At 40.2% G+C, this 19737-nt stretch overlaps 1 protein-coding gene across 4 annotated transcripts in view; it reads left to right on the plus strand.

Annotated features, from left to right (window-relative positions):
- mctp2b (multiple C2 domains, transmembrane 2b) overlaps positions 1 to 19737 on the plus strand; it is a 38257-nt gene that overhangs the window by 10133 nt on the left and 8387 nt on the right. For 2 of the 4 annotated variants that reach the window (XM_062419881.1, XM_062419886.1), the window contains exons 3-15: positions 4950 to 5067; positions 8243 to 8385; positions 8965 to 9041; positions 10069 to 10183; positions 11685 to 11855; positions 12821 to 12951; positions 13635 to 13821; positions 16046 to 16139; positions 16236 to 16338; positions 16506 to 16608; positions 16799 to 16900; positions 16990 to 17064; positions 18143 to 18262. In XM_062419881.1, coding sequence (XP_062275865.1) covers positions 4950 to 5067; positions 8243 to 8385; positions 8965 to 9041; positions 10069 to 10183; positions 11685 to 11855; positions 12821 to 12951; positions 13635 to 13821; positions 16046 to 16139; positions 16236 to 16338; positions 16506 to 16608; positions 16799 to 16900; positions 16990 to 17064; positions 18143 to 18262 — 1539 coding nt within the window. Of the gene's footprint in view, positions 1 to 4949; positions 5068 to 8242; positions 8420 to 8964; positions 9042 to 10068; positions 10184 to 10347; positions 10381 to 11684; positions 11856 to 12820; positions 12952 to 13634; positions 13822 to 16045; positions 16140 to 16235; positions 16339 to 16505; positions 16609 to 16798; positions 16901 to 16989; positions 17065 to 18142; positions 18263 to 19737 lie in introns of those variants that run through there. The other 2 variants (XM_062419901.1, XM_062419893.1) reach the window with 2 other exon arrangements.

Below are 19737 nucleotides of genomic sequence, written 5' to 3' on the forward strand. Positions count from 1 at the left end.
GACATTGCTTTGCCTGATAATGGACACTATAGGGTGAGAAAAGCTCATTATGATTGTACTAAGTGTGCAAATGGATGAATAATTGACTCTGTCTTGATGTGGTGCTTCTGATCACAGTGAAACTAATCATCCTTTAACTTGTAACCTATAAGAATGAACTTCATTCATAAATAGTTTCATTTTAAAAGGAAAAGAAAAAGGCTTAATAGTCTTTCTGATGGTGAGCTCCTGCTGTTTGTTATCTCTCTTTGATAGTTTACAAACCACACCCGGTGTCAGGTAGATACAGCACACCTGCCACTCATGCATCTCCATTGTTATAGCCACAGTTTTCAGTAGTCCTTTTATAAACACTGAATATGTTTTTCTAGATGGGTGAATACAGCAGCTAACAGATATGATATCTCTCTGAATTAAACAAGCTTTTATTCCAAACGGGTTGACTTGCTGGGCAGCTAGAAACCATTTTTATTCCCTCGTGGATCTTTATACTTTGGGTTTAGTGGACGATTGCTTTTGACAGTGCGTGTGTGTATGTGTATGTGTGTGTGTGTGTGTGTGTTTGTGTAGGATTATATATGATGTCTTCATCTGTGTATCATCCTTGGTCAATATTGAAATTATCATTCAGATTTTTTTGCAGGTCATGTTATCAGCTGCTCTTCATATTCATTAAGAGGACAAAAAAGCAAGTCTAAATGTTTGCACTGCCACATGCAATGAGGCCAGCGAATCCCAGTTCAATTATTCTAGTTCCAGTGACTGTCATTTCACTGAGATGTTAATAATATGTGAAGAAAATGATCTTATGTTGAACACGGCAAGTGCAACATCCTTTAAAGCAGGTACACCACAGTATACTGACAAACAGGAACTCCTCTGACACTCTTTTTTTAAAACTTTGAACTTTTTTAGGGCTACAATTAATCAATTTATCAATTAATCTGTGAATTATTTTCCAGATTAGTTGTTTGGTTTGGATTTTGGGACCATTTCCCAAAGTCCAAGATGCAACCTAAAATGTCCCGACAAGAGTCCACAGCCTAAAGATATCCAGTTTACTGTCAGAGAGGTAAAATATTTCATTTAAGAAGCTGGAGCAAGAGAATTTGGTCATTTTTTCCCCTCTATAGTAAAACTGGCAGTTAGCTTTCTGTTAATCGACTGCTCGATTAGTCAACAAATGGTTGGTCTTTGTTATTTACTGTCAATTGGACAAGATTTTATGGTTCAACATCATTTGGTTGTGTTTGCCTAACGTTTTGGGCAGTGCATGCCTCAGAACTTTAGACATACTAATCCAGTAGAAGTCCCACAGCTTCTGTTTAAATGAAGAGAGGATTTTCATGACTACGTTTTGCAACAGGCTGTGCTGCTGTAGATGTAGATTTGGTAACTTCCCAGCAATTTCATGCTAAGAATAATGTTGTTTTTTAAAAATGATGTAACACATATCCTGTAGCTTTACCTATGAATAATTTATTTCTATCGTCATTATTATTTTAAATTCCATTTTATTAAATTCTGTTAATTGTCATCATACAGAGCAGAGCGACACACAATGAAACAGTGTCACTGAGGTACTACTACAGTACAAAAAGTGCAATAAGAAAACAGACAAGAATTAAAGTAAAAACAAGGCATTTAATAGAAACTAAGTGCACTATTATTATTATCATCATCATTATTGTTATTAAATCTTATTGTACAGTCACACTGTTGTTCTATGTAATATATAATGTACATGTTAAGATGAGCTGTATTAGACTAGTCACAAGGCAAAACTGGACACAAGCACTGCAAAAGTCACCATATTCTACAAGTGGTAGCTTCAGCTGTTTTTAATGAGTGAATATATGATTATAAAAAGATAATGTGATGTCACATTTTTTCTTTTAATGTTATTTTTTGGAGAACAAAACCTAGAGATGCCGGTGAAATCATAGCCTGCCAGTTATTATGAAGCTCACGGTTCAGTAAATTTCTTGTTCAGTGAACAATACTGAACAAAGCACAACAATTAATCCTATATTAGCATCCACCCAGTAGCTGTCAGACTGATTGCTTTGTCTTTAGAGGAAAGCTGCTGAGGTGGAGCTGGCATGTGCTTTACTTATGCCCTACTTATTTGTTACTATGATAAAAAAATTATTAAAAATAACCTTCTAAAGAGAGGTCGACCTCATACCACCAATAACATTTTGTTTCATTATGAACAAAAATAAATACTGCTGGGGAAAAAAATCAGAAGCTTGCAGCCCTGGTAAAAGTGGTGAAAGAGTGTTTGTAAGTGTAGTAATAGTTCTTAATAGTAACTGTGTATTTTTTTTATTATTCTTTCGGTCTCTCTCACGATCGCTTTAGTTCTCCACCAATTCAAATTACTGAACCGAACCCATCGCTGCACCTCAATGAGCAAATAGGAAATGTTGTTTGATGACTTTGCCACCACACCCTTAATGATCTTAAACGCAATCACTCGGCATCTGGAAGACTCTATCAAGTCATTTTTAGAGAAGCTTTTTTAATTTTATTTTCAAAAACTTTTTCACAATCATGAGGTGTCACCTTTAAGGTCATCTGCACGTTGCTGCTGCTGCTGCGAGGCCAGAAACTAGCCCAGCATACAAAGTACCATGTACTGTACACTGTGTGAGTATGAGGGCGGCTTAACGGCAGCCTTAGAGCAGGTTCAACCAAGCTGTAATGTTGACATATTCTGAAGACTACATCAAAGAATTTAATGCTGTAATGCAAGAAACAGGAAAATCTCCATTCTTGTCCTCATTCTTCAATCATTGACTTCATGCAGATGCTTTTTATTTGGTAAACAACAGATGCACTTTCTCCTAACTAAGTGAGCAGTCTGTGTTATCCATTAGGGTCCAGAAAGATGTTTTTCTTTAATTATAGGAAGAAGGACGGAATTTTTTTTTTTTTTGTTTATGAATAGTCTTCTTCAATGTGCTTGAGGGCCAAATTTTCCCAATGGTCCTTCATACTTTAAAGTCCACAGAGAGACAAAACCTCAGAGTTGTTTTTTTGAGTCTGAACCGAACTAACAGTAAACAAGCTAAAAGAGCAAACCCCCCCCTTTTTTTTTCATTACTATGTTCTCTCTGTTTAGCTGTGTTCAGTCCCCAGGATACAGGAATTTTTAATAAACGCACTGAGGATTTGCCCCCCTGTGGTAGAAATGCCAGAGAGAGCTGGCATGGCTCTGAGCTGGTCAGCAGACCAAAAAAAAAAAAAGTCCCTTTTTCATCATCCGGGACTTCACACTTCTTCAAAAGCCTCATCAATAGGAAGTCAAATGATAGATTGTTGAAGTGGGTTTGTCTCTGCAGTATGACAATCATGATCTGGACAGTCATGTTTTAAAAGACGTGGCTCACATGAATGTAAGTGCTGCTGTTCAGTTTGTTGAGTTGGGAGTCGATCTCATTTTAATACTATTTAAGTATGTTGTCTGCTAAGGATTTATCTTACAAATACTAACATCTATGATGAGTTTAGGTGGGTTTATCCTGAGCTGCATCTATCTATCTCTGTTGGACTGTTCTGTCAAGTGGCTGTGATAGTGTGTTTTTTTTTTTTTTGCATTGTGCTTTGCTTGATACACACTCATGGCAAAATTTAATTCCAGATTATTGTTACATGATCAGGACATGATGGGACAGTAGGCGGTGTGTGTGTGTGTGTGTGTGTGTGTTTCAGTGTTCAGCGTGTGTCACACTGGAGGTTGTGGACGGTCAGGGTCGGGACGCTGAGCCGAGTGATTCCAGGCGAGCGGGGTTTATTCACTAAAAGATGTTTGCTTTGCTGGAGAGGCTTAATAATGATTTAAATAATCCAATGCATGAACAAAAAGCATAGATGGTGAACAACAGCAGGCTTTGCTTTTTTGTGTTTATTAAAAATGAAATTATAGGTGAGATAACGCATCCAAAAATGAACAAAATGATGTGTAAGTATGTGAAAAAGGAAAAGCTTCAGACTATAACAGCTAACATGTTCGGGATAGGCCTGTGATGATGCAGAAGCCACAATTAATCATGCATTTTTTATCATTATCATTATCAAAGAATAAGGAACGAGCACGCAAACAAAACTGTGCCTTAGTGTACGTCAGCAGCATTTGGTAAATGTGCTAATTCATAGCAGAACAAAATGAGAAAAAAAGGGAAAAACAACATGAAAATATAGCAAAAATGATCATACTCTATATTCAGTATTAAACAAAGTGTGTGAAACATTCTAATGACATCAACATCTGAACATACCAAAGTGAAGAACATAAAGGAAGATATGGGCACTTGTGGTGTGACACCCGAATACTTGATTTGTACTAAAGGAAATGTGCCTGTTGCACTGATTAACCAAAACTCACAAGTACTGAAAGCTCACATTCATAATCTTGGACATATTCTTTAATTGAATGTTTTTGTAGAAAAGCAGATTTGTATTGAGGTACCTGCGAGGTACCAAAAAGTATAATTTTGGTGTTGGCACTGAAACTCTATTTATACACTAGGCAGGAAATCCCAGTATCGTCTTTTAAATCTCTTCTTAAGACTCATTTTGATCATATGGCTGGTATTTGTGTAACTACTTTAACTTTTTATCATAGAGATTTATCACCATTTGTTTTTACTGTATAGCACTTTGTAACTTTGTTGTTTTTTTATTTTATTTTTATTATTTTTTTTATTTTATTATACTGTATATGTTATATGTGTTCATATTCAGATGCAGCTGTTGATGTGCTCAGAAAGTCTAGGTGTCATCATATATACTACTGCTGCTACTAGTGATACAAAAAATAATAGTTGTGTGTGTGTGTGTGTGTGTGTGTGTGTGTGTGTGTGTGTGTGTGTGTGTGTGTGTGTGTGTGTGTGTGTGTGTGTGTGTGTGTGTGTGTGTGTGTGTGTGTGTGTGTGTGTGTCCAGTCTGACATGGGCAACGAGACTCTGAGTGTGTCGGAGAGCGTCAAGGATCCTCCCAGGTCCTACCTGCTCACCATCAACCTGAAGGAAGGACGCAACCTGGTGATCAGGGACCGCTGTGGTAAGAACATCATGTTAACACTGCTGTGCCAATGTTAATAGTATCACTGTGGTGATGATATGACTGTGCTGTATTATCTTTATCACTTATGTGTGTGGTGATGATGTACAGTATCATGTGTCATTTCACATCTGCTTAATAGAATATAAATAGCAGATCTGTCTCTGTGCATGTACTGTAGTAATGCATGCATTCGTTGAGCTGGACAATGATCCAACATGATGTAGATGGCTGTTTGGATGGTTAGGTATGTGAGCCTGATGCTATACAAACAACACTGAATTAACAGGTTGCACAGCATCCTTTAACTAAATGAAACCTCAGTGGTTAGAAAAGGGAGTCATCACATGAGCAATGTTAACACGTTGAGAAAAATGTTTCAGTATTTTAATCTGACAATTAGGCACAATGTCATTTGTTGGCAATTTTACTCAACAGGTGTATTATAAACTGTATGCAGTGTTTTTACACAACAATCTCATTTGTGGAACGTTTAACACATGGTTTCACAGTTAGTCCCACACATCATTGTGCATCACGTACTTCGCTTGTGTTTCTGTTTCAGTCAGCAAGTGCTACTATTGTTATTCACGTGTTTTCTCATGTTGCAACTGGTGCTTGAATGTGTTGTATGTCATTTCCCATGGCATACCTCAATTTAGTTTCCCTAAAGTCACACGTGCTCAGAAAAAAAAGGAGCGCTCTGACGTCACTGCCGTCTTCTGCTGCCGCGTGCCCTTCTGCCTGTGCCGCGCCTCCGTTTGTGTGTTTAGCCCTGACTCGTTAATGACGGCCAGGAATGTATGTTTGGTTACACACGGTGTTATTGACTCCAGAGACACTACGGACTGCTGAATGCCAGGGCAGGATTCCTCACAGCATATTAGAACCTGTCTGAGCCACACCCAGCATTCATTACACCGGGCCGTTCATTAGGAGCGTGTTTTTGGATAACTGTGGGGGGGTTCTTTTAAAAAGCGGAACATGAACATGATGTGCCCTTTTTGCAAGACTTTTTTTTTCAAATTTATGATTTTACTTTTTAAATTAAGCCTGTGGCATCAATTCTCCATTAAAAGCATGCTGTAATGCCCCACAAATGCATTTGAGTTCTAATTCTGCGGGACTGCGTAAGCCCCTGCAAAAGGGAGCAGCGTGATCCACATCTCCCTGACCTGCCATCATTAGTGACAGCCAGGTAACGATAGTGTTCAGCCAACACAATTTACGCACCATTAAGCTTAATAACAAGCAAGTAAGTCTGGAGGAACAATATGTATCAGTGAAAATGAGTGAACTGTGGGAAGCTGGTTAGTTCCTTTGTCAGGCAACTGAAACAAATAAATATACATTACAAGGTTAATAGTCTATGAAAGCATATTTGGATATCTCTCCTCTCCTCCTCTTTCCTCTCCCCTTCCTCTCCTCCTTTCTCCTCTCCTCTCCTCTCCTCTCCTCTCCTCTCCTCTCCTCTCCTCTCCTCTCCTCTCCTCTCCTCTCCTCTCCTCTCCTCTCCTCTCCTCTCCTCTCCTCTCATCTCCTCTCCTCTCCTCTCTTCTTGTGCAGCAGTATTCAGGCTCCAGGGGCTTTTAGGGGAGAGTTGCAGGCTCTATTAAACCCCTAAGCACACCTCCTTCCTCCTCTTTTCATCTCATCTCTTGTCTGCAGTCTCCTCTCTGGGCAAACTGAAGCAGGATGAGACTGATAATTCATTGTAATTTGAATTCATGTATTCATTTATCAGTGCCCACTTTTTTTCACTTGAGCACCTGCCCCCCAAAATGTTCACAGCGATGCATGCAGAACATATAATATTTCAATCAGGAGAGACCAGAGATGAAGTAAAATATGTTTATTATACAGATGATATTAATGATCAGGTATTGTCATAGTCTTTGGCGCTTGGACTTTGCAGGGAGAATATTTGAATCGAAGAACGTAAGTCCTGAGCATCAGCATGATAGATCCCCCCATGGAGTCCAGACACTGGTGGTGGTGGCTGATGACTTCGATCAATCTTCTCGGGCCAGATCACAACAAGTCATCTTAAGGCTGAAACTGATTGGGCTGATGAAGTTGAAGTGTTGCTTTGAGGAATATGAAGACTGGGTGGTGATGGGGAGGTGGTGGGTGGCGCAAAACAGCATCAAGCGAGCACCTGAGCAGAGAGGGAGAACATTTAAATAGACAGCTGCAATATGATAGGCTGACAATGAAGGTGTGTCACTGTGCTATTGGTTAGACTTGAACAGGTGATGTGTCAATTGATGCTCCAGAAATAATAGCAAGGGAAATGAGCTTTGACAGACATCAGTATGAGCTGTAAGAAGGATCAGGATGACTAAAGAATGAGAAATAAAAATATGATGTGAGCATACAAAGTGGTCTTCCTGTCTGAACTTTCGCTAAGCTTCATAACACTGGTTTGAGTCATAGTAGGTTTTTTCACACAGAACCACACATGATCATAGCTTATAGTAAATGGATACATGTGGCCCACACTGTGTTTGATAGCATGCTGCCCTCAGCTGGTTAATTGATGGAATTGCTTAAAGTTGCAGATATTTCACCATGTAGTGAAAACAATTTGTCAGAGCAGCAACGAATATGAAATATCTAACTGTAAAAACATTTAAATAATGTTATTGATAAATCCTCATACAATCACTGGTCATAAAACATTAATAAATACACACATAAAAATATCTCGCTTTTATCAGTGGAGGACAAAGTCTGTTTGGCTATTGATTCAGGAAGTTGTGGCACATCGGTTGGGGAGGGGGAAAAAACCACATCCTCCACACACACATGAGAGGTGAAACTGCACACACTGGTCCCTCCTTTTCTTGTAAACCAGAGAAATGTTGTAAATGTCAAATGGAAGTTAAATAACAAAAGTGAACGGCTTCATAGACGCACGCGTAGTTTGGATGGTCGGATGGTTTGGTTCGCTCAAATCATCAAGTAGAAACAGTCAGCTGCTTTTAAATGTGTCAGATGTCTCTCACACCATTAATTCAGATATCAAATCAGTGGCTTTATTAGTGGAGTCTGAGAGCAGAACATATCTCCATAGCAACCATGCGTCTCTATGAAGTTTCATTAAACAAGATGCTGAACCTCCATCCCCAAAGAATGAATAACCCTGCATTTCTTTTGTTATGTTCACTTTCAGGTACCAGCGACCCTTACGTGAAATTCAAAATGGACGGTAAAACCTTCTACAAAAGCAAAGTGATTTATAAAAACCTCAACCCCACGTGGAATGAGAGCTTCTCTTTACCCGTGAAGGATCTGACCCAGAAACTGTACATCAAGGTAACGGCTCAACATTGCTGAAGCTGAAGGAAGTGTGTGAAATGTGTTATATTTAGTATGTGGTCAGTCAGAGCTTCTCTGTAACGCTCTATGTTTTTCACCGGCTTGTGACATTTTTGTGCAATGTACAGTGTTCGGGGGCGGGGTTGGGGGTGGGGGGGGATTACCATGATTGTACCTCAGGTGCAGCCCCACAGGCCTGCAGAAGGAAAGTGTCATTTGTACTCACAAATGAGCATGAACCAGCAGGAGGCTCTATATCAACATAGCAGGATTAGAGTGATTTTTTCAGCTGTGTGGGATAAGTCAACACATGAGTGAAATGTTTAATTAAGCAATACAAGTCAACTGTAGTTCAGCCTCCCAACCCCAGAGCTGAAACCTCAGAGCATGTTAGTGCGTGTTTTCTGAATTGTAGTGCTAATAGAAATACACGAGCTTGCTCAGCTTCTGCTCACCACAACACACATGTGATCACACCACATGTTGGATTCTACAGATGACAGTATACTAACATAACACTTGTCTCCATGATGCTCTGTGTTATCCTTTTATCTTTCGTTCCTTCACGTGACTCAGGTGTACGACCGTGATTTGACTACTGATGACTTCATGGGCTCTGCCAGCGTCACCCTGAGTGATCTGGGGACTGACAAGTGAGTATCCCAGTGAGGGTATGTCACTGTTTTGTGTGTGTGTGAGTGTGAGTGGGGTTAAAGGACTGCATGCACAATATGTTGCAGTTGAATTGTAAACTTGTCAGTGCTCTCTGGTGGACAAACTATGGAATAGAGACACTGTTTGTAAATGAGGTCATCACTTTGCAGCAGACTTGCTGATATTATATCTTCAGGCTATATATCAGCTCTGTGTATCTAATGTACCTGCACACTTAGACTATGAATGGTTAAAATTAGAGTAGTTCTGGAGGAAAGTGCGCTCATTGATTGTGAAGAGAGTGGTGGCAGTTTCAATTGGGTACTGCTGTTACTGTAGCATTTAATTGTAGTGTTCACAGCATTTACTATCAATGCTGTTTAATATTAATGATCATTTTCAGCATATACAGTATAGAGCATGCTGTTAGTGAGTAATGCATAAACTATTAGGGGCTGTAGTATTCACAGTTTTATATTTAGAAACTTGTCTTTACAGCCTAATTATAATAATGTCATTTAAAAAATATACAAAGACACTAGTGCTCTCTACCTCAAAATCTGGCACAAACTTCTTCCCAGTGAATTTAATCACAGTCTACCCACAAATATACTTAATGCCATTAACTGGGTTGCATTACTTAATGTGGAAGAAATCTTAGACAGCTTATTTTATTGCAAGGTAACAGAACGTCATTCCTGAGTATGGCCGTAAAACTGACCATGAGGTTGAAACTACACCTCAAAGACTATAGATGTGTACCTAAAAACAAACTTGTCACTCGGTGTGTATTTTGGTGCTTGCTTCTACGGCCTTCATTAACGACACATTACACATCGGCACCAGTGCAACTGCTCCATCAGTAGAAGACTGCTGGTTTTCTTCCTCTCTTGGGGTGACATCATGCTGCTGAGTGAACCCACACAATGTTGTTTTTGTTCTATATAAAACACTGCAGCATACACTCCATCTCTTATCTGGATCTGATTAACTGAAGCTAAAACTCTTCTTTCTTTCTTTTTTCAGGGTCAATGAGCTGTCTTTGCCTTTAGACGACCCGAACAGCCTGGAGGACGACATGGGCGTCGTGCTGGTGGACATGAGTCTGTCACTCAGAGACGGAGACAGCAAAAGAAGCAACGTACGGCGGGCTCCCATCTGTATTTTCTGCATGTCCTCTAGCGGGAGGGATTATTTGTTGTGCACATTGTATTACTCATACTTGCATGTTTGTACCTGCTGCTCTCTACTAACCACAGTGTCACTTTTCTGTTTTGCACCTAACACGCATGCTCCGGCCGGCAGCGGTGGCCCCAAAAAAGAAAACGAAGTATTAGGGTAAGGCATGATGGAGGGAACACACTGGAGAAGATGTTCATATGTGACCTACAGATATCTGCCAAATATAAACTTCACTGTAAAAGTGAGAGGTAGAAAGTTCGTTCTCTAAAACAATGCATCAGTGCAACATCCATCATGCCATTTGGACCACAAGTCAAAGTAAAGCCTTTATTTGGCGTCTTCAACATATCAAGACATTTTCTGTTGGTGCCTCCTTTATTTTGGCAGCTACCTGTACTGAAAGCTGATTATTTGTGTCTATTTGTGCAACAGCAGCAAATCTCCATATTTCACTGTCAGACATTTTTTTAGAATACAAACAACAGTGTGTCTTTTATAGCATGTTAAATCTAAATGAATGTGCTGTTTTCAAATCAGTTTATGAGGTACACCTGTCTAGTACTGACTCAGTGGGACTACTCTCCAAAGTTATGGATCCAACAAAGCAAAGGTGACATCCCACTAGCTTTTTGTTTGCTGCAATTCAACAGATTAGCATGTTTAGGAACCGCCCTAAGCACACAACAGCTAAACTTAATTTTCTGTTTACTCCTCTAACAGTTCTCTCCCGGCTTTGCACCGACAGCCTAAATCACAATCCCATACATCAACCATCTGTGCTCCTTCAAAGGATTAGTCAAACAGTGACAATGCCTGCATGCTTTGCAGTATACGTCAAGTGTTTTGAGTGGCTTGTTGTTTGCATTACCGAAAAGGTTTTCCTAATAAAGTGGCCACTAACTGCACGTTCCCTCTCAACTGAAGATACTGACTGACCTCTGCCTGACTCATTAATTGAAACATGTTTTTCTGCCTATGCACGGAGGCGGAGCAGAGTTACACAGTGCAGCGGTGTCAGCTCGACGTGCGTTAATTGAATCAGGGGTAAATTTATCTTCCTACAGCTCCGTGTCTTCATGTGAGATCGGCTAATTATCTCAGGATATGGTTCCCTGTTATGTATGGAAGAGAACGATGTCGCTCCGCACTGCAGCTGCTGCAAGCTTTACTTAATCTCTCAGTGAAATGAAACATCATTTTCATTCTCTTTTCACCAGAAAAAGGATATAATCTCATTACACTGTGTCTGTCTGATGTCCAAAACACTGATTTTGAGAATGTATCTATCTGATTTGAAATTTTGTATAGTGTAGGTGACAGTTTTAAAGTAGAATCCCATTTCTGGTTTCTGCACTGGTTTGTGTTTTGGTTATTTTCTCTCTTGCTATTGGTATTATGACTCAAAATGTAAAAGAATCAGATTAGAGTAATACATTTCCTGATATCTCTCCTCTTCTCAGGCGGGAGGTTCTCCTCAGAGCTTACGTCTGTCGCAGACATTGAGGAAGAGTCAATTGTGGACCTCTGTTGTGTCAGTGGCTCTGGTGGAAGGTCGGGAGGTGCCGCTGGACTCTCAGGGTGGTCAGCTCTTTGTTCGCTTCAGACTGGGAGAGCAGAGATACAAAAGCAAGGTACTGCATGGAGGACTGATACTTTTCATCTCCTCCACTCCCCTCCTCCTCTTGGACTGTTTTTTTTACAAAGCCACTTTTTTTTAACCACCCCACTCTACTCTTATTTGTTTAACTTGTTGCTCCATTTGCTTCCACTCATCTTTCTTGCTTTTAATTATGACCGGGGAATTAATACAATTTTAGCCATCCGATCCAAGTTATTCTGGATATGTCAGAATCTCACCTACATGCTTAAAACCTGTACAAAAAAAAAAAGAGTCAGTCAATAGCTGTGGATTTGAACCTTCACCTGTCCTCTTCTGACAGATGCTGTACAACAGGTTAGTTTCTTAACTTAGTTATTTAAAAAAAAGAAAAAAAATCATCACTAAAGGTCAATTTTAGCTTCTGCGTCTGTTAAAATGATATGGTCTCTTTGGGATTATTTTATTATTGCTGCATACAGCTATATCTCCATATTTAAGAGAGTTAAGTAACATAGAAGTTTAATAATCTGTTTAAAAGTGTTAATGTTAGAGCCTCAGTGCCGTTATAATCTTGTATAATTCTGGTGAGCACAGATCATGTAAAGTGAATGAGAGCCAAGCAAGGAGATTAACTGGATGTTTGTGTGAGGTGATGCTAAACTGGCTCTGCGGTTAATGTCACTGATCATTATCTTATTATTCTTGCGGTATTCTGCAACATTATCCATCACACCATCAAAGCTGCATGCTAATGAGCAGCTTTTCTTTTCTTACTCTCAGGTTTCAAAGTGACAGTAATTACTTACTATCGCCTCATGTGGTGATGGGGGAATGTCTGATAGAAGCTGCTCAACAACACGGCAGACACACAAGTCTGCTGGAAAATCACACCTGGAAACAAAAAAAACGGATGCACTGAAACTAGATAGATGGATAGATAGACCACTTGTAAATGATTTTCTGGTCTTTCATGTTCTTACCTCCTGTCTGACACAGAATCAATGCAAAGTGGCCAACCCTCAGTGGAGAGAGAGGTTCACCTTTAGCCAGTTCCTAGACAGTCCTAGCATCATGGAGGTGGAGCTCTTTTCCAAGGAGGGAAGAAGGAGCGAGGATTCTTTGGGAAAGTGAGTCTCCATTCTTATAAGTTCAATTTAAACACAATGACAGTCCATTTAAGAACATTCACTGCTGGGCCTACAGTATCTGAAAACTATGGGGAGTGTTTAGATCATAATGTGACTCACAGTGAAATGAAACACTGTATCTTCATGAGCAACGTGTCATGAGTTATAGATAAATAATCAAAATGATCAAATGATCAAATCAAATGATCAAATAAAGCATGACTCTGCAAATGCATTACCAATTACTCATCTAGATTACTCAGAAAGTGATTTTGTTGGATAGTTATGAGATGACATGTTTCCAGAACAGCTGACATTTTATCCCACATGATAAATCAGAAGGAAAGGCCAATATCAGCTCAGTGAGTGTGTATAGTCAGTCAGGTGATGAAAGGTTTCCTTTAAGAGTGTAACAGTACATAAGTGTCCCTTTTCTACTGTGAGGCCTACTTGCCTGCATGGTGTTGGTCCCAAACAAATGCCTCCTGGACTTTACCACACAGCAATGACCAATGTGAAAATTTGGGCTATGACATTTATTTTGTGAATGTGGTTGTTTGCACATGTGTACAGCTGCTGTTATGCCAGCACATGTGCATAGTATTGTACATATGTGTGATATACAAACATTTTTATATGAGCATGAGCACACAGTATGTAAATGACTGTGTTTGTGTGTACAGGTGTGAGGTGGACCTGTCCAGGATCTCTATCAGTAAGAGGCATCTGTTCACACTCACCCTGGACCAGGGCAGAGGACTCCTAGTCTTCCTGGTTACCATCACCACATGCAGTGGCGTCTCCATCTCTGACCTCTTCGCCGCACCGCTTGATGAACCACAGGAACGAAAGAACCAGCTGGACAACTATGTCAGTACCTGTACTGCTGTGTATCTTGTTGCTATACTTCACCACGTACATGTTCTCCTGGAACAACAAAACAACCACATTTGTGTCATCCTCCACCACTTACAGCAAGAGACGCATGGAATTAATACCTTAGCCTTGACTGTTCACCAGTCAAGCCCTACCATATGCATTCAAATCCAGCACATCTCCAAGAAGAGCTCCTCAAATCTTCCCAGGATCCTTTCAGCTCTTTCTGTGCTCTGTGTTGAAGGGCCAAGAGATGGCAGTGTCTGTCTGATAATGTGCAGAGAGCCAGTTACAAGGATTTTTGCAGTTTCAGTGTGGAGCTTAAGACAGATTATGTTTTCTGACATCCAGTTTTAACATCAGCTAAGCAAACATGTAATAAGCTCAGAATACAATACTACGATCTGTAAGTGATACCTAAAGATACAACTGGGTACCATTGGCTTAACTATGACAACAATGCAGTACAATGATCATGAACAAGATTTGCCTGGGAGAAAATATGCACAGTGTTATGAAACAAGTCCTAAACATTAACTTTTTAGAAGGTATATTCCATCCTATCAAACCTGTTATGCGGCACTATAAACAGAAACCTTTAGTGACTTTAACGTGCTATTACTGTGCATATTTATTCAGATTTACTGTCAAAGTGACATTATTATTGTGTGCCAGTATACTTGTGAGCAGGTTTAAAAGCTTGTTTAAGTGCCTGTGGAAAATGCTGACAAGTAATACTGCTGAACTGCAACCTTTTTTAATGCAGAGGAGTACCAAACTCAGCAGATCTCTTTCATGTTCATAGACCTACAGGTATCTGGTCTAAGAAGTCCAAGACTAGGTCAAAACCTGGCGTATGGATGGACTGTGTATGAAATGCTTGAAGACATATACTTATATCTGTTAGTTTAAATTTAATATCAGATGGTAACTTCCAAAATAGTTGAATTTTATAAATGTAAAATTGGGCTAAAAGAATGAGCAAATGAATGACTTATTGTTCATTATTGGAGAAATTAGGATTTTTTAATACTGATAACAAATCATGTTAAAAGCCTGTAGCGCCAGTTGACAGTGTATTAATTACACTACTATGCTCACTTTGGGAGATAGGAACACTATATTTCTCTGTAAAATCTTCATGGTTCAACAGCAAAATGTTGTTAAACCAGTATTCAAAAAATCCAAAATGTACACATAACCTCCCTTTTTTAAATAATATATACACAAGAGTGTCTTGTTTTTTGTATAATGGGCTGCTCAAGCGGCTCACATGACCGGCCCCCTCTCTCGATAGCAGGTCCAACACTGCCTCAGAAGGACAAGGGATATTGACCGACCTGTCATCTCTGGAGTCTCAGCTGAGATGACTGGCTGGCCAATTTCAACCCCCCACCCTGTTGTTGTCACCATAAGTGCATGCTACATGACACAACCCCCTAACCCCTAACCCTCACCCTAACCGACTCACTGCTCATGCCTAAACCTAACCAAGTGGGTGTAGTAAAGTGGATGTGTTGTGTTTATACTGCGAGTCAGTTGCAGTTATAGGGATGGCTCTCCTGTCGCGGCCCAGTCAAAAATGCCATTTAGCAAATAAAGAAACTATTACACAAAGGAGACAGTTTGCAATAATTCTTTCCTCACTAGATAAAGGTTGGAACTTGTTTTGTTTTCAGTGTCAAATGTCAAAGTGCTCAGTCTGTCTGGCACTTAAGTAGGGAAAACATCTGCATACAGATTAGCCCTAGTCTGTTATATATCCTATTGATTTATTACTCATTTTCTAATGTGCAAATGGATGTGCATGGCCTGACTAGTCTGTAGACGTTTACAATACTGCATATAGACAGTATGAACACATTGTCTTTATGCTGTGAATGTGATATTTAATGAAACTTGGCCCAGGTAAAGTGATTCGTTTTTGGGTGCAGATATTTGGATCTGAACCTAGACTTTTTGGAAGATTTCTTGCACAGTGATAAAGGATGTTTTTACCATTTTTTTCCCATTTACTCACAGCTGCATTTAAATGAAAAGAACATCTGGCACATGTCCCATGATTGTCTTTGAATTTGTGTATTTTGACATACGTCCAGATCCAGATTAAATATTTGTGCTTTAAATTAACAGCAGATGTTGGGGATTAGGTAGAGTGTTTTCTCATTTAAAATGCCCCAAAACCTTCATGTTTCCTGTCTGCTTACTGTCCTTACAGAGCCTGAAAAAGTCCCTGAAAAGCCTCCATGACGTTGGTTTCCTTCAAGTCAAAGTGATCAAGGCTACAGATCTGCTGGCTGCTGATTTAAATGGTACCTCACCCATTTTTTTAGTTGAATCTTTAAAAATAGAAGTAAAAATGGATCACGTGAACCCAGTGTGAAAGTGTTTTGTGTTGTGTTCTGTAGGAAAGAGCGATCCCTTCTGCGTGCTGGAACTGGGGAACGACAGGCTGCAGACCCACACGGTCTACAAGAGCCTCAACCCAGAGTGGAATCAAGTCTTCACATTGTCAGTTTGAGTCAGACTCCTTTCTTTAGATGATAAGAAAAAATCTTGTTCCAATCCCATTTTGTTGTTAATACTACATGATGTGTAGGTTCAGAACAAATGGGGCAAAACTAGGGCATTGTACTGTTAATGTACAGTGTATCTGACCTCCTCGTGTCTCTCCGCAGACCTGTCAAAGACATTCACGATGTTCTGGTGGTGACCATCTTTGATGACGACGGAGACAAGGCGCCAGACTTCCTGGGCAAAGTTGCCATTTCCCTGCTCTCGGTACATACTACCTCACTAAGAGTTCATCATGAACACAATGGACTAATCTATTTACACTCTTGCTCTAAATTAAAGTGAAGAGGCAAATAACACTCCAGCAGGTTGAGGACTTGCTAAGATGTAATCCAGCGTGACTGATGGTCAGGTTCATGTTCGGGTTCAGCACCTGACACCCTTCTCTGTCCCGCAGATCCGCAGGGGACAACAGATCGTCTTCCCGCTGAAAAAAGAGGACTTAGGCGGGCTGTCGAAGGGGAGCATCACTCTGGAGCTGGAGGTTATTTTTAACCCTGTAAGTAAAGGTCCGGCCTGCGGTGAGGACACGAGAGGGTGATTGATGAAAAACGGGCCTGATTCTGTCTCGTTTACTTTTTCTTTCAGGTCAGAGCAAGTATACGAACCTTTCAGCCTAGAGAGAGAAGATTCCAGGAGGATAATCCCAAATTCTCCAAAAAGGTTTGCTACAGTTCTGATAAATGTATAATGTATGATATAATCTATAATCCCAGGTTGGGGAATCATCATTTTGCATTTACAAAGATGAACAATAAAAAAGAATCTTGCAAAACATGTTAAATTAGATTTTAATTTAGATTTTAGTTAAAATATAATAAATTAGAATATCTGTTGGTTTCAGACACAACAAGCTATTGAAGAGATCATGTTGGGTTTTAGAACATTCTGATATTTGAGAAAATCAGACTAACGACAATGATGATGTGCCTCAAACTCCATAACATGAAACTATACAAGGAACCAGCATTAATGGGGTCATGGGTCAGAGGTCACCGCACTCTGACTACATTCCTGTGACGCTTAAATGATTGAAATTTGAAATAAAAAATATGAGTGAGGCAGGAGGAGAGATAGAAGACCAGTAGTACCAAATCTTACCTCATTTATGATCAATTAGCTCTTTATGAACTAAAAATAAAGACATTTTTGCGTTGACTCTGCAGCCTTTTTGCTTTGCCGAGTAAAATCAAAGACTTTCATGTGGCTGAATGAGTCGAATTGAGCTTTAATTGCCCCCAACTGTGACTGAGTTCTTGTCCACTGTTCTGCTACATTAGTTTGATATACAGTGTGCAAGACAGGGTGCGAGACAGGGTGCCTGACTGTCTGCGCTTCCCACAAAGACTCATTGTTGTCAGACAATACGTTGCTCATTAACGCCAAAATTGGCTTACACACTGAGGACCCGGATCGTGACGTGTAGCTTTTTCCCTTTTTTGTTTCGACGTTGAAAGTCTTGGTTGATGAAATCAGGTCAGATTACTGACATTTTATACCACCTGACCGCAATGGCTCACGTATGCCAAAACATACCAGCTACTGGATTTTTCAGAAAATAATAGAATTCCAGCTCATGCTTGATAACTTACTGACTGCTAATTTTCCTTTTTTGTATAAGTAGAGCTCCCAGAATGAACCTATACATAATGAAAAATCAATTGAGCCCTTTTTATACATACTCCACAAACATATCTTTTATATTCATCTGTTTTGCGTGTTTATAATGTGTTTCTCTCAGGTTCTGGCCAGGAACGTGCTGCGTGTTCAGACGATCTACAGGGCCATCAGGTCCACTCTGCAGTACATCAAAAGCTGCTTCCAGTGGGAGAGCGTTCAGAGGAGCCTGCTAGCCTTCCTGGTGAAGTGGTTTAACTGCTTATCAACACACTATCTGCATTTCCCTCTGTTTTCCCCTCCGAGCTACGGAAGACAACCGCAGTCTGGCCAACCCCTGCTTGAACTCTCCCTGTGAGAATCTTAATCAATGCAGTGTTGGGCTCAGCAGAAACGCAGGCACGGCCCGGCTCTGTGTAGGAGTGGACGCGTTCTCTGTGTGTGTGTGTGTGTCTTGTGGACGCCGAGTTAAGCCTCAGCTGGAGAGAGTAGAGTCCCAGTGGAGTCGAAATAGAGTCTATTTTTGTTCTACTTCCCTGACAACTCATTAACCCTCCATCCAATCTGCGCTCGGTTTGATTTAGACCCCATTATGCGGACAGAAGTCCAATTAAAAAGCTCTTCAGAGATAAGGCTGATTCTCCATCCTGCCATTGTTAGAAACAAGTGTTAAGCAAGTGTGTAAGACAGGAACGGACGAGTAGCCTTTCAGCCCTTGTCTTTAAAACCGCAAAGTGAAGTGGGCGCTGATCTTATTTGACATTATTCTCGCACAGATCCAGCTCCGATCGAAAACGGCATACAGCAAGTTGTGAATTAACTATGCAGACAATCAAGGTCAGAGAGAGTTCCTTTTGTTTTTGCAGCCGGCGTCCTGTAGATGGCACTAAAGTTTTGCCGAGCGTCTCAATGATTTCCTCGAAGCCTGGTAAAGAGATACTGTACACCGGCCAGTAGTACAGTTTGTTCAATCTGCTGTGAAAAATGCAGGCTGCAGCACAGAGCTGTTATCTGAACAGAAGCCACTTTGTGTTTCAGCTTGGAGTTGTGCATCTTCTCTTTTAAAGTTGGGGTCACTTGGAGCTCTAGAAATCTGTGTCATCCAGAAAGGAGTCAGGGGTCAACGCACTTTGAATAGAAACTGCTTTGCTACTGAAATATTAAAAATACTTTTTAAACATACAGGTACTCACAATGGATGACTACTTTTTTATGGCAAAAGAGTCGAAGTAATTTAATTTTAAAGATGAACCCCTCTCGTTTAACCAACCAACCGGAGAGCAAACTGGCTCAGCTTTGCTTTTGACAGTAATTTGTATTAATGCAAAATATTTGATTGGATCTTTTATATGTGGTGTTAATTATACAGGATAATATTGTTGTTTTGCCTGACAGCTCAGACGCACACCATGAGCGCGAATCACACAAGCATGAAGAAACGTTATCCATACACACACGTGCGTGCACACACACGTCCTCCCACACGTCCTGATGCAGCGTTTGAAAGACAGCACCATCTGTACTCATGTTTTCACACTAACGCTCCCTGCCTTTTTAAGGCTCAGTGAGAAGAAATAAATGTCTGCCTAATATATATCTTCACTCGGCGTGACGGGAGACGGCGATGAGCTACCTCCAAACATCTGCCAACTGCCAGAGACCTTTGTGCAGAGTAGTTTAGTCAATACATTTTAGATCCAGCTCCTAGACAATGAGTCA

The sequence above is a fragment of the Scomber scombrus genome, chromosome 1 (assembly GCF_963691925.1).
Source record: "Scomber scombrus chromosome 1, fScoSco1.1, whole genome shotgun sequence".
Lineage (NCBI taxonomy): Eukaryota > Metazoa > Chordata > Actinopteri > Scombriformes > Scombridae > Scomber > Scomber scombrus.